At 38.3% G+C, this 13369-nt stretch overlaps 2 protein-coding genes across 3 annotated transcripts; one reads left to right on the top strand and one right to left on the bottom strand.

The window, feature by feature from the left end:
* Positions 1-1037: 1037 nt before the first annotated feature.
* On the top strand, positions 1038-9104 carry alg1 (ALG1 chitobiosyldiphosphodolichol beta-mannosyltransferase). Its single transcript, XM_049561490.1, has 13 exons — positions 1038-1340; positions 1749-1826; positions 1943-2046; positions 2360-2508; positions 3006-3095; positions 3479-3592; positions 3886-3995; positions 5153-5191; positions 5284-5343; positions 5431-5541; positions 6755-6869; positions 7353-7428; positions 8612-9104. The coding sequence occupies exons 1-13, from the start codon at positions 1058-1060 to the stop codon at positions 8741-8743; spliced, it is 1461 nt and encodes a 486-aa protein (XP_049417447.1). The 5' UTR covers positions 1038-1057; the 3' UTR covers positions 8744-9104.
* On the bottom strand, positions 7481-13166 carry eef2kmt (eukaryotic elongation factor 2 lysine methyltransferase). 2 transcript variants are annotated; one of them, XM_049561494.1, is made up of 9 exons: positions 13026-13166; positions 12267-12329; positions 12091-12171; positions 10848-10949; positions 10409-10542; positions 9993-10237; positions 9428-9577; positions 9111-9207; positions 7481-7875 (listed from the first exon to the last, which is right to left on the bottom strand). In XM_049561494.1, exons 1-9 carry the CDS (start codon positions 13143-13145, stop codon positions 7836-7838), a joined length of 1032 nt encoding a protein of 343 aa, XP_049417451.1. In that variant the 5' UTR covers positions 13146-13166; the 3' UTR covers positions 7481-7835. The 2 variants fall into 2 exon arrangements, with proteins under 2 accessions (XP_049417451.1, XP_049417452.1); XM_049561495.1 differs by having other exon boundaries at positions 10848-10946.
* Between the last annotated feature and the right edge of the window lie 203 nt (positions 13167-13369).

Genomic DNA, 13369 nt, shown 5'->3' with positions numbered 1-13369 from the left:
TGCATTAACACCCTTACTCCTTAATGTTTTATCAAAGATAAAGTGATGTATGTTGCATTCTTTTAGAGGGCCACCACATCATTTATATTTCATTACATGTTAATTTTCTTGCTGCTTTCTGGGTCATAATTTAATCATACAGTTGTCTATTTGTGCAGAGAAATATAGCAGTATTGCAGTTTACAAATAATGTAGTGACCAAAACTGTCATCACAAATCATCAAAATCTGTTTTCCATTAACAGATCAAATATGTGTTTTACTGCAGTTTTTCCAGTCCGCAGTGCTGCAGGTTTTGCACAACAATCTAGTTGTAATGATAACCTCCTTATTTTTTAAAGCTGTGGGGACAGTAGAAGTCTGAAATAATGCCCCCAAAAAAGAAGTTAACAGGGATATGACAGGAAAGTTATTGTGTGGGTTTGTTATCTGATGAAAGGAAGGGAAAAAAAGCTTTTGGATTTGAACAGAGTTCTATGTTAAGTTAGAGCAAGGAAATAGGTTTACAGTTAGTTACATTTAGCAATATAAAATGTCACCACAAAAATAAAAGGATCTGTTTGGTAGAATTTGTCCTTATAATTCCTGCTGTCATTAACTAAATAAAATAAAAAAAAAAGTTGTTTCCCCCAATTGAAGACAAAGAGCTTTATATGAATTATGGAAATAATAGACAGATGGCAAATTCCAAAATAAATAAGTGACAGTCAATTTTTAAAGTTTCTAGCTTTATTTGTCATATACTACACATATCGTTACAACAGGCTACAATATAAGCAAAATATATACAATATATACAACAAAGAACAAAATACAACCTCCAACAATGTTGGAGGTTGTATTTTATTTGTGTATTTTGTTTGTATATATAGATAGATAGATAGATAGATAGATAGATAGATAGATAGATATAGATATAGATAGATAGATATGCAAAAAAGATGTATGAGGACCGTACTTTTTCCTTTTGTGTACCTGAACGCATGCTGCTGCGGTCACTTTAAATATTTAGCTCCTCCTCCTTCACTGAGCCGCGTCATCACAAGTCACAAACAAACATGGCGACGTGCAGCAGCTGCATGGCTTCCCTGACTGTTTTAACGTTAATTGTGGCGCTTTTATTTGCGCTCTACGCCTCAGGTTCAGGTTTAACGTGGCCGGTTGTGTCTCTGGTTGTTATTACTGCACTGGTGTCGCTGTGGTTGCGGCGGCGGGACGGCGGGACTGACCGGCGGGTGTGTGTGCTGGTGTTGGGGGATATGGGTCGCAGCCCTCGGATGCAGTATCACGCCTTGTCACTCAGCAAACACGGATATTTTGTTACTTTTGTTGGGTTTCTAGGTAAGAGTGAAATCTCATACTGTCACTCATACACTCATATGTTTCCCTATATCAGAGTGTCTCACAAAAACTTCACGTGATGATGTTAATTAGTAAACTTAATTGATTACTATGTCACAGCAACGAAAGAAGTAAAAAACTACTAAACATTGGAATACTGAATACACTGAGTATCCAACAGTGGTGGAGGAAGTACTCAGATCTTCTACTCAAATAAAACTGTAAGAAATATTCTGCTACAAGTGAAAGTCCTGCACTGAAAATGTAAATGAAAGCAAGTATAATTAGGACAACGCAGACGTTAGAATCAAGTATTGAGTTGAGTTGAGCAGTGCAAACATAATAAGAGATGATCAAATGAAAACTCCACAGTGACGAATTTTATTCTTTGAAATAATCTCATTTTAGATACTAAACCTCATCAAGATGTGCTGAGAGAGGAGAAAATAAGCATAGCACCTATAACAGAAGTCAGAAGTGTTCGAGGTAACTGGAACCATGATGTTATTACTCTGTCTGTTTATAATTTTTTCCACGTGTGATGAAAAAGCCCAGAAAAGTAATGATGTTATTAACACAAAATGCTGTCTTGCCTTTTTCAGTTGGACCAAAAATCCTGACATATGTAACAAAGGTGATCCTTCAGTGTCTCCAGCTTCTTTATGTGCTGCTGAACATGGAGACTCAGTCTCATATTCTAATGCAGGTACTGGAAAACTGTGATGTACAGTTTGTATCCATCAATGGATGGTATGCATTTGACTATTTACCAGCTGGCACATTTACAGAAATGCTGATTCATGTTTTTTTTTGTCCAAACTGTTAGTAATTGAAGGGTCACACTAGTGTTGCCATTTTATTTCTATTAAATGTTGTCTTATTTACTGCATATCTTATAGGTGCATATAACCTATGAGTAACTTCTTCTGTAATTAGTTTTATTAATTTTATAAACTGAATGTAACACCTTTTCTGTCCTGCTCCTCAGACTGATGTTATTGATTGCATTTGTATCCCAGAATCCCCCGGGCTTACCTGGCATTGCAGTGGCTTGGCTCGTGTGCGTCCTGCGTGGCAGCAGATTCATCATCGACTGGCACAACTACGGCTACACCATTATGGCCCTTAGCCATGGCCAGACACATCCGGTGGTCCGACTGGCAAAGTGGTGAGTACTGTGTGAGGCTGGTGACGGCAGTTTACTGAACCTTTTAGATTTAGACTAATAATTAAAATTAAGCGCTGGTGACTACAGATGCTTCCAAGTTATTTATTGTCATACACACAACAACTATAGATAAGCGGTTATTGTCAATGAAAGTCTTAGAACTCAGGCTCCCTCCAACAATGCTATTAAATATCTATATGAGTTACACATTAGCAAGCTCTCTTAATGTTTTTACTGTTTTTTTACTATTCTCATGTAATTCATGTTGATTGTGGTGAAGCCCAAAGCAATTTTCCACATCGTGAATGATAGTTTCTGCCTAACCAACTTTTTTTTTTAGATAAATTTGGGGTTTCTAGTGCTTAGTCTACAAGAAAAACATTCTTGAATTTGAAATGTAGTATAAATTCTGGGTTTCTAAAGTGTCCCTAAATGTCACAAAATACTCAGAATGTGGTGTGATTTAGAAATTATTTTTTGTCCCTGTCTTCTTCCAGGTATGAACACTTCTTCGGCCCTCTGGCTACTCACAACCTGTGTGTTACCAACGCAATGAAAGATGACTTACAGAAAAACTGGGGCATCAAGTATGATTTGTTTTGCACTTGTTGTGTTATCTTTAAGAAAATAAAGATCTGAAGCCTCGCTAGCAGCGTGTAGAGAGGCTGTAATGTTCCTTACACCTGAACAGTATGAAAGTTGAAGTACACAGGATATTTATTTTGGATTTTCGGCCCTTTTTTATGTTCAAAACTAAATAGAAAAATTGTGGTCATGCTAGATTTCTGATGATAAGTCAAGCCATGCTTAGTAAACATTCCCCATAAGGACAATTTAACTATTCTTTGAGTCTCAACAGCATAGGAGTTGCTTTGGACCTAAACATGAGCTTTAAGATAAAAACTTGTTCTACCTCTCAGCCCATTTGACATTAAGGAAAGTGAAAAGAGACCGTTTTAACTGTTTGCAGGGCGAAGACTCTGTACGACAGACCAGCTTCCATCTTCAGAGAGACTCCACTGAGGCTGCAGCACGAGCTCTTCATGAGACTGGCCAACACTTATCCTCAGTTCCAGAGCAAAGGGTGAGAAACACCGCAGGAGCATTTCAGATCTGTTTTCTCTCTGTGTGTATCTTCAACTCTGCTGAACTTCTGTGGGTCCATCACTACAAACAAATGTATAGTTTAAAGCCACAGAGCTTAATCTCAAACTTTAGTCTAGATCCCAAAGTTTTCAGAGACAGGAACATGTATACACTATAAGACACTTTTGTACATTTAAGGTAAAAGTCAGACTGTCAGTTAGCTGCTGTACTACACTGGTTTACCCTGAAGTACACACACAGCCTTGACTGAGCTGTTGTGTTTTTTCCCAGGTCTGAGGATGTGGACAGAACGGTTTTCACAGTTTGTGACCACACTGGTGATGCGGTGACCTTGAGAGCGGAGCGACCAGCGCTGCTGCTCAGCAGCACCAGCTGGACAGGTGAGAGGAGAACATGTTAAGATGACTTATTGAATAAACATACACATGAAGATGCATTTTCATTTAGATGAACTAACAAATTTATTATTGTGATCAACATTTTCAGTTTAGTATTTATTTTTCCTTATATATTATGAGATTATTTTTAACTGAAGATAGGAATAAATCATACTACTAATTCTCACAGGTCTGGATGAACATTTAGTGACTGGAAACCTCTGACTTAGATGGGTTTTTTTGCAGTTCTAAATTAAAGGAAAGACAGCAGCAGTGAGGCTCATTAAGGGCTTTTTAAAAAAAAAAAAAAAAAGGGAATAAAAGAGGAGGGAATTCTGTTCTTACAGTGAAGAACAAGCAAATGCAGCACAACAAGGCACAAAGCAGATTTCACCCGTTTATTTTGTATGGGGCATTAGTGAATCGATTTGCAAGGCATTATGGGAAAACGGGTATTGCATCCAGCAGTGCAAACAAAGGGAAGGGATCAAAGTTTGCAAATGAGGGTGACAAATAAAAAAGTGAGGCTGTGCTGTGTGCTTTAACAGAGCTGCAACAAACAGTCAGTTAGTCCATCATCAAAAAATGATTCAGCGACTACTTTGATAATCAGTTAATTGTTTTGGTCAATTTTCAGCTTCTCAAATGTTCAGGATTTGATGGGGGGTTTTTTCACCTACAAACTGAACATTTTGGGGTTTTGGACTGTCAGCAAACAAAACAAGTTATTGAAATAGATTACCTTGGGCTGTGGGGATTTCTAATGTGACTTTATTTTGAGACGATCATTATTGTAGTTCCTGTTTTAATGGTCTGTTGCCTCGCACAAGCAAAAAACAACATAGTTACTTGTAGAACATCATCACAAGATGTTTATTTAGATGAGCAAGTTACTCACCAGCTTGCTAATTGTTGTGATGGTTTTGTTTGTAGAAATGTTTTTACATCCAACTTCAAACACTAAGTCGGACACTGTTTCATTTCAGCGTTCTAAAATCAGACATTTTAAAATCCAAAATAGTCTGTATTAAGGATGGGCAATAATATCTATATCCATCGGTTATATATATCTTGGCATATCGGATATTGGCAAAAAATCCAAAATCCTGCATCCCTAGTCTGTATGTTTCTAATTAAATAAATGTCCCTTCTCCCCACAGAGGATGAAGACTTCTCCGTCCTACTGAAGGCTCTTGAAGGTACGAGAGGTTTTAAACTGCTGCTGTTAAACACAGGGAATAAAATATGATACTTGGTGTTTCATTACTTCTCACCTGATTGTTCTCAACAGAGTACGAAGGTTTCATTAAAGGAGGAGCTTCATTACCACCGTTAGTCTGTGTGATCACAGGTAACCCTCTGCTGCCTCACTGTTCATCCTAATGTCTCATTTCAGAAGAGGTTTCACTCAAGTGAGTGTGTGTTTGTGTGTGTGCAGGTAAAGGTCCTCAGAAGGAACATTACAAGAAGCTGATTGAATCTCTGCATTTAGATCATGTGAAGATCTGCACTCCCTGGCTGGAGGCAGAAGATTATCCAGTCTTATTAGGTAAGAATAATGAACATTACGTATCATATTTACTGTGTGTGCTTGTGTTAAGCTCCTCTCAGAGCTGCACCTCTTCACATGAATTTGAAGGCAATTTAATGTTGGGCTCATGTTTGAATAAGCGACCAAGACACAGCAATCTGACAAGGTCAGATATTTCTGTACAAGTTTAATTGTGACTCAGGTCTGAGCTGAATGTTTTCAGACTAACATAAAGTCTAAAGCAGCCCAGAGATTAAGAGCTGCATGATAAATTTACCACTCAACAATCATCTCTCATACACAAATAAAGTAATAAAGTCATACATAAATAAACCATTAAACACCACAAATGAGTCAGTTTTAATGTTTTTGTCTTAAATTATTATATACAAATATTTATTGTGCTTGCGACATGTAACAGTTGAGAAAATAAAAAGCTCATACAAGCACAATCATGATAAGAATAACAGACTTTCATCCTATACCACAATCTCTGCTTCATACTTAAAAAAAAGACACTTGAATGTGACACTTTAAGCCCTGTGATGTGAATTTTCAACAATTTTCTGACCTGCTATGGACAAATAATTCATTGATTAACTGAGAAAACAATCAGCATTATTAATCTATATTATAGAAGAATGTTAGTTGCAGCCTTAGGGAGCTCATTAGGGAGAAGCAAGAGCATCCAACATCAAAATAAGTTTTAAAATGTGTCTGTGCAGCAGCCTGAAAGTGAATAGAAACAAGTCTTCTTCTTTTATATCACTGTGGTGTGTGCACACAATATGTATTTCTACACGTGGTCCTGTCATGTCTGCTTTTGGCTGTAACATAAGAGACAGCTGGGTGTATATCTGACTGAAAGAAGGCATTACTTTCACAGATAGATGAAGCCAGCTGTGTTGCGCAGTACATGTCTGAAAAAGGCTTAACACTATTATGGTGTTCAATGTGTCACAGTGAAGGTCAGACTGTGTTTAACCTCCTGATTCAATAAGTAATTTCCCTTTCTCACATATATTCTCAATCAGCTATTTACAGCAGATCAGCTAAACATGATTACATATGTAAAATACCACAAATAATTACAAAGAAAATGAGCTAAATCAACCTGTACCTTAAAGCTGGAGGAGCTTTAAGACTAAACGTCTTAAACACATTCACATTCACACAGCTGGCTCAGAATGGAAAGAAGACAGTACAATATGTCATATGTTTGTGTTGTCAGGTTCAGCAGATCTGGGTGTTTGTCTCCACAAGTCATCCAGCGGTCTGGATCTCCCCATGAAGGTGGTGGACATGTTCGGCTGCTGCCTACCCGTCTGTGCTATCCACTTTAACTGGTGAGCTCCACCCAGGCTGTCTGATTTACATTTTACACACAGCCTTTTTAATCAATAACTTAATCGGTCCCCAGTGGGGTAGTTGGTTTGCAGTAGCAGATTACAATTATCACTCATAAAATAAAGGGTATTGTGAGATATGATCAGTACAGCAGCTCGTCAGGGACACCTACAGAGCTTTTAGTCTTTTGGTCTTAACTGTTTTTCATTAGGGAGGGTCCATTTGTTGCACTTGTTTATCAACATTCACATTGCTGCATTCTTAGTAGATTATAAATGATCTGAATCAAAATAACTCAGAAATAAACTGAAAGGTTTAGAAAAATTATTCAAGTGTTCTATGTTTGATTATGGATCAGTGTTGACATTAAAAATCCCTGGAGACTCTTGGAGCAAACATATATTTGAAAATCTGATTTAACAAAAAAAACTTGCATGTGTGTTTGTATTGAAGCTAACGTGACGGTCTCTTATTTTCCTCAGTTTACACGAGCTGGTGAAGCACGAGGAGAACGGACTGATATTCAGAGACTCTCAGGAGCTCGCACAGCAGCTCAAGGTGAGAGGAATGCCTGCATGTACCCAAAATACAGACACATAAATATGTGCTGTGCGTGAAAACCTGAATCCTGTTTTCCCATGTTTTTGTGTCTGATTGAATAATGGGAACAACAGTTTTCAAAATCAACCCAGTACTGAGTGAGAGGGCACAAAATGCACATTGGAAAATGGGTCCAGTTTGAAAACTACTTAAATTATTGTTTAAGGTACGATAAAAGGGCATTCAAAATGTTTTAGCTAAAAGATTCAGTGCCTGACTATTTGATTCATAGCTTTCAACACAGACATAGTGTGGTGTAACTTAACACCAGGCTGAAAAGTAGTATTTCACTGACCTGTCTGGTTAAGGGATTCAAGCCCCTTTCAACTCAGTAGTGAGCTCTGTTCCACCTTTAACCACATCCCTCAGTGATGTCGCTGTGTCCTCGAGTTCACCTGTAAATCACTGCAGCAAGGTAAGTCATTAAAAGACAATGTCAGCAAAAATGAGATTTTAAGGGGGTGTTAAGTTACTCTTAAACACCTGACAGGGTAATTCAGACAGGATTTATACTGATCAGAGTGGATCTGCAGTTCTGCATTTCACACTTGTTATAGTATTTTTCAATTTCATTCTTTCAGGTTTGTTACAATCCTTCTGAACACAAAATGCTATACTCCTGATTGTGACCCCTATTTAGTTTATCAGAGCATCACAACACAGTGTATGTTCATCACTACATTTTAGGCATTGATGCTTTTTAAAAACTTTTTTTGCACATTATATAAATAGAAACAAGAAAAAAAATAGCAATTGTGCAAAGTCAGTATTGAAATGATGCTGAGTTAGTATGTTTTATGACAACCTTTATTTATTGAATATGCCATTTTACTACAAATATAAACAAGAGAAAATGACTGTTCTTCGCTGCACCAGTTTACGGTTTTTGTTCTGCATCAACCTCAAAATTTGTTTTTATTAAAGACAACCATATTGACATCACGTATACCTGTATTTTTAATCATTTCAGAGCTACAGCGGTAGAGGTATAAAATACTATAGCTCTTGTTTTTAAAGGACGTTAGTGTTGTTAATAAATTCTATTTAGATCATTTAGGACCTTTCAGAGATCTACTGTCTCCCTGTCTTCACTCTTTAAACTTCTTTTAAATGGTTATTATTTGCATTTGTGTGTTTTCAGTCTCTCCTGTCAGAGTTTCCCAGTTCAGAGGGCAGACTGGGAGTGTTCAGGAGGAACCTCCGCACCAGCAGAGGGCAGAGCTGGGACGACAACTGGGACCAGAACGTCCTGCCTCTGCTCACTGCTCCCTGATAAACCCCAGGTTAAGACCAGAGAGGGACTTTTACTGACCAATACCAATATTTTTAGACTATAATGCATCTAACGTTTGAGGTGAAGCATTATTATCACGTTAGGAGTGTGTGACAAACCAACAGAAAATGACTTGACGGGGAAAATGGCAGAGAAGTCATGTTAGAATATTTGGGATGAAAGACAGTAGGTGAATCTTTTGTTTTGATGTCTCGTTACATGGAGGTAGAGGATTAGATCTGAATCCAAAAACTTTTCATTCCAGTGTTTTTTTTTTTTCTACTTCAGAGCACTTGAATGTATAAAGGACTCTTTGATACAATGTACATTTGTAAATAAAATCTTTACTGTGCTACAGTTGTGTCACCTGTACAGTTTGATCATTTCTATAGCAGAGCCTCGGTTGTAAGGGAACACGTGGCTGACGGCTTCTGTGATCACATGATGGCTGATTCCTGCTTTTTCTGTCAAAACAGAACAAACTCAGTCAGTTAACAGGAAAGGGTATCAATAAGTGTAAATAATATAACAGCCTAATCCATTAAGACAGGCAATTTGTTTAGCTAATATCTTTGGCTTCACATTAGTCTTAAGACTTGTGTAAGAGCAGTATGGAGAGGGATTTTAAGACAGATCTTCGTGCGGTTAAACTCAAGACATCTGTAAGAACGAAACCTCTCTTACCGAGCTGCTGCTTCAAGCCGCTGTACGTCTCCTGGTTTCTGATGGTGGAGCAGATGAGGACCTCAGGGGGGACATCAAGAGACGAACACCTCAAGATCTTGGACAGCAGCTTCACTAGACTTTCTACAACGTCAGGGTCATACACCACATCTGCAGCACAAGGAAGAAACATCTGCATCTAGTTGCATCTAGTCATTGTTCACACAGTTGAGGTAAGAGGCTGACTGTATGTTCCCTGTAGAGTTTACTGAGGTCACCAAACTCCACTTTATGGAATACCACAGTTGTATATATGTTAAAAAAACAAATGAACAGGAGAATGGGAGGGCTGCAGACAAACACTTCTGAGAAGAGGTCTTGTCAGTAGGGCTGCACAATTAATTGAAATATTATCAAAATCACAATATGGCCTAGTGAAATGTCCAAATCACAGGAGCTGCAATTATTTGATGAAAGGCGTCACCACTCAAAACGTAACTGCTTTGGTTCAGTCTGAGTTTTTTTCAAACAAATCTCTGACATTGATCATTTAGAGCTGCTCAAACTGATAAGACTGAACTCTGACCTGCAGCAATGACGGTGTCAGCCCCGATCTGTTCGATCTGTTCCTCTGTCACTGTCGTCCAGTCCATCTCCTCCACAGCGACTGTAGGAGACGTCTGCTCAGTCAGACCATTCAGCTGGACGTTGTCTCTCAGCTTCTGCAGGACTTTGTGGTGACAGTCACTGAAGATGTATCTGTTTGGACTGCAGGAGCGACAGATGGTGATGCCCGTCAACCCCACACCGCTGCCCAGCTCCAGGACTGTCCTACAGACCGGAAGAGAAGGAAGGAAAGGGAACAGATTTATAAAGAGTTAAAGGATGCAGTAATAAAAAGTAGAAATTTGAATCATGGAGGGCTCAGGCCTTTTTCATTGAATATTATTTTTTTCTTTTGTAGCTAAATTCCTTCTCGTGGTGGTTTTAGGGTCTGGATACCTGCCAGTGAAGGCCTGCTGGTGATCCAGAGCCCACTCTGCCAGGTAGAGAGCAGCCTCCCAGGTCACCAGGCCAGTGGTCCCCTCTGAGATCAGAGCTACATTTTCCAGCAGGCTGACAGCATCTCCACTGGGCTGCAGGACAAAACCCAACACAGATATGTTAATGTCAGAAGGGACAGCGTACAACCACTTTTTTTTTTTTTATTTTCAAATTGTCTCTATGACATTTTAGATCCCCGTCCAGAACTGAGCAGGTGATGTCCAGGGCTGTTGACACTCATTTAAGATCAGAACAGCTTTATAGCTTTAAAAATCATCCTCTGAGGAAATACATCTTTGTGATTATTTTCAGAAAGCCACAACAAATAAGACAGTCCTCTGCACTATGAGAAGCCTGGCTGTAATCCAGTGAGTGATGTTTGCAGCAGGTCTGGTACCAGTAAGTAGTTTTTGTAACATTCAGTCGTATCTTCGGCTCCCACCACTTCAGCCAGCGCGTCGTACAGCTCGTCCAGAGGATCACAGCCTGCAGCCTCCTGCTGAGGAGAGACGACACAAGAGAACTGTTACTTTGGTCACCAAATTTGTTGCTGTGTTACTGGTGTGATGTCCACCCAACACTTCAGTCCAGAGTGAAATATCTCAGCAGCTCCCTGATGGTTATGCAATTTTGTACAGACATTCATGGTTCTCTGAGGATGAATCCTACCAACTCTGGTCATTTACAGACTTTTCATCCAGTGCCATCTGCAGGTCAAAGTTTCTAATTGTCCCACACTTCAGTTAAAGGCCGGACACCTTTAAAATATTGTCAACTAAACAAAAATGCTCTTTAACAAAACATGATGCATTAGTAGTGCCAGTATTATGAAGTTGTACACTACACTTCCTACTGCCCCGCATTCCCCCACCTCATTTAAAAGGGTTGTGAACATTGTGTGGATACTGACAACAGATTAAATACAACACTTCATACAGTGCCAGTTTTAATGTTTGCTCTTAATTTTTATCTGCTAATATCTGAAATCAATCAAGTACAAAATCATGTCAGTGTTTGCCAGATCTTGTGGGAGTTTGTTGCACAGACAGGGACAGGTCTCAAGCAAAGGTAATATTCTAATGATCTGCCAGGACCTACTGCTAGTCTCCTAAAAGGACAGGGCACTGGCAAAACCCACGCGACACAGTTACAGGAAGTGAGATGTCTCCTTTCTGGACTGAATCTCCATTAGCCTCAGCTGTACTTTATGATCAATGCTTACTTGCATGCCAACATGCTGTCATTAGCACATAAGCAAAACTTAAAGGAATAATTTGCCATATGCACATTTGAAGAGTTTTAGTTTTATACATTTAACAGAAAAAAAATAACCGAGTGATTAATTAAGAACATAATTAGAAGATTACCTGAACATGAATGTAAGCTGTAGCCCTAAATGAGTGAATGATGAATTCGCTTGCGTTCTATTAAGGAAGTTATTCTGGAAATCACAACAGCTTTTAAACTAAACTAAACTAAACTAACTGAAATAAGTCTCTGGGCTTATTTTTCCTATAATTAATAAAATACTGTGTTATTTCCTGGAAACTATAAAGCCATTATTGGGAAATTATTAGGAAGTAATGTTTGCCAAAAATGTATATGAAAGTTGTTCAGAGACACAATGACAGTCCACCAACCCGTCTGATGATCTCAGAGAGGAACAGCTTCCTGTATCTGACTGATGGTGGAAATTTCCGGCACAAAGAGTGAAGACATGTCTGTGAAAAACACAAAAGATGCATTACTGTGTATTTTATTGATAATTGCTTAACGATTCTAAGATCGTGACAGGTTTGTTTGCAGGCTGACTTACCTGTTTTAGGATGTCAGAAATCAGGTCTGATGATTTGTTGCTTTCAAGATCTTTTTCTAAAAACTGAAAAGCATAAATGATCAATTAGAATTCTGAAGTAGTTTAAAGTATTTAATGAGAAGCATTTGCTGATACATTAGTCTTAAGATTAGTTTTTGAACTCAAAAATGTCCCATTTTCTTAGAATTACAGATTAAATCTCACTAGGCCTATTTGTATTGTCTCTCAGAATCCCACCCTTTATTATCAGCATTTGACCTTTAATCTTAGAATAAAATAATTTTAATGTCAGAATCCCTTTTCAGCAGGCCACAAGACCTGGTGCAGATGTGCCAATCACAAATATTTCATGGCTCCTTTGCATACATTCATCTAATCTCTTTACTATTTCACAGAACATTAATGGAGACTGGTAATGAATTTGGCAGGTATTTACATATATTTATAATTTTCCAAATTTAAATATTTATCAAGATTATTTAAAACTGAATTCGACCTCTTTACATGCACATTCAAGCCATAAAACTTTAAAGTCAATCTGGGGTCTTCTGAACTGATGGTTGAGATCATTCATTATTGTGTATGCAGCAGAGTCCGCTGATCTGTGAAATAATTTCACTTATATTTTTACAATGAGTATGTTTACAGCTGAGCAAATCACGAATATACACATATTTGAATGGAGGTTGTCGTGACATTTGCTCCACACGATGCATGTAAACAGAAAAAATAAACCCTCCAGCAGCCGGTCATACTCACAGTCCAGGGAAATGTAACCAGACGACTCATTGCGAAAAACGATACTTGAAAGTCCCGTAAAATATCCGTCTTATTAACTCTGTTTCTGTCCGAAGTTTGGTTCTGCTCTGAATGAGCCATGCTCAACGTGTTCGTGTTTACTTCCTGTTTACCCATAATGCATTTCGATTGTTTCTTCCCGGACCTGCTGGGTAGTGTAGTTTTTCTATTTCAATTAGTTTCATGTAGACTTTACATCAGTATAAAACATGCAGTAAAAAGTTTAAAAGGGTAATGGGAAGCTGAGTGTAGTTTTAAAATCAGTTCTAAAGCACATGGACAGCCAGTGTAAATACATACAAGGG

This window comes from Epinephelus fuscoguttatus, linkage group LG19, assembly GCF_011397635.1.
Source record: "Epinephelus fuscoguttatus linkage group LG19, E.fuscoguttatus.final_Chr_v1".
Classification (NCBI taxonomy): Eukaryota; Metazoa; Chordata; class Actinopteri; order Perciformes; family Serranidae; genus Epinephelus; species Epinephelus fuscoguttatus.
The sequence above is the reverse complement of the archived record's forward strand: the minus strand, read 5'-3'. Positions and strand labels throughout refer to the sequence as shown.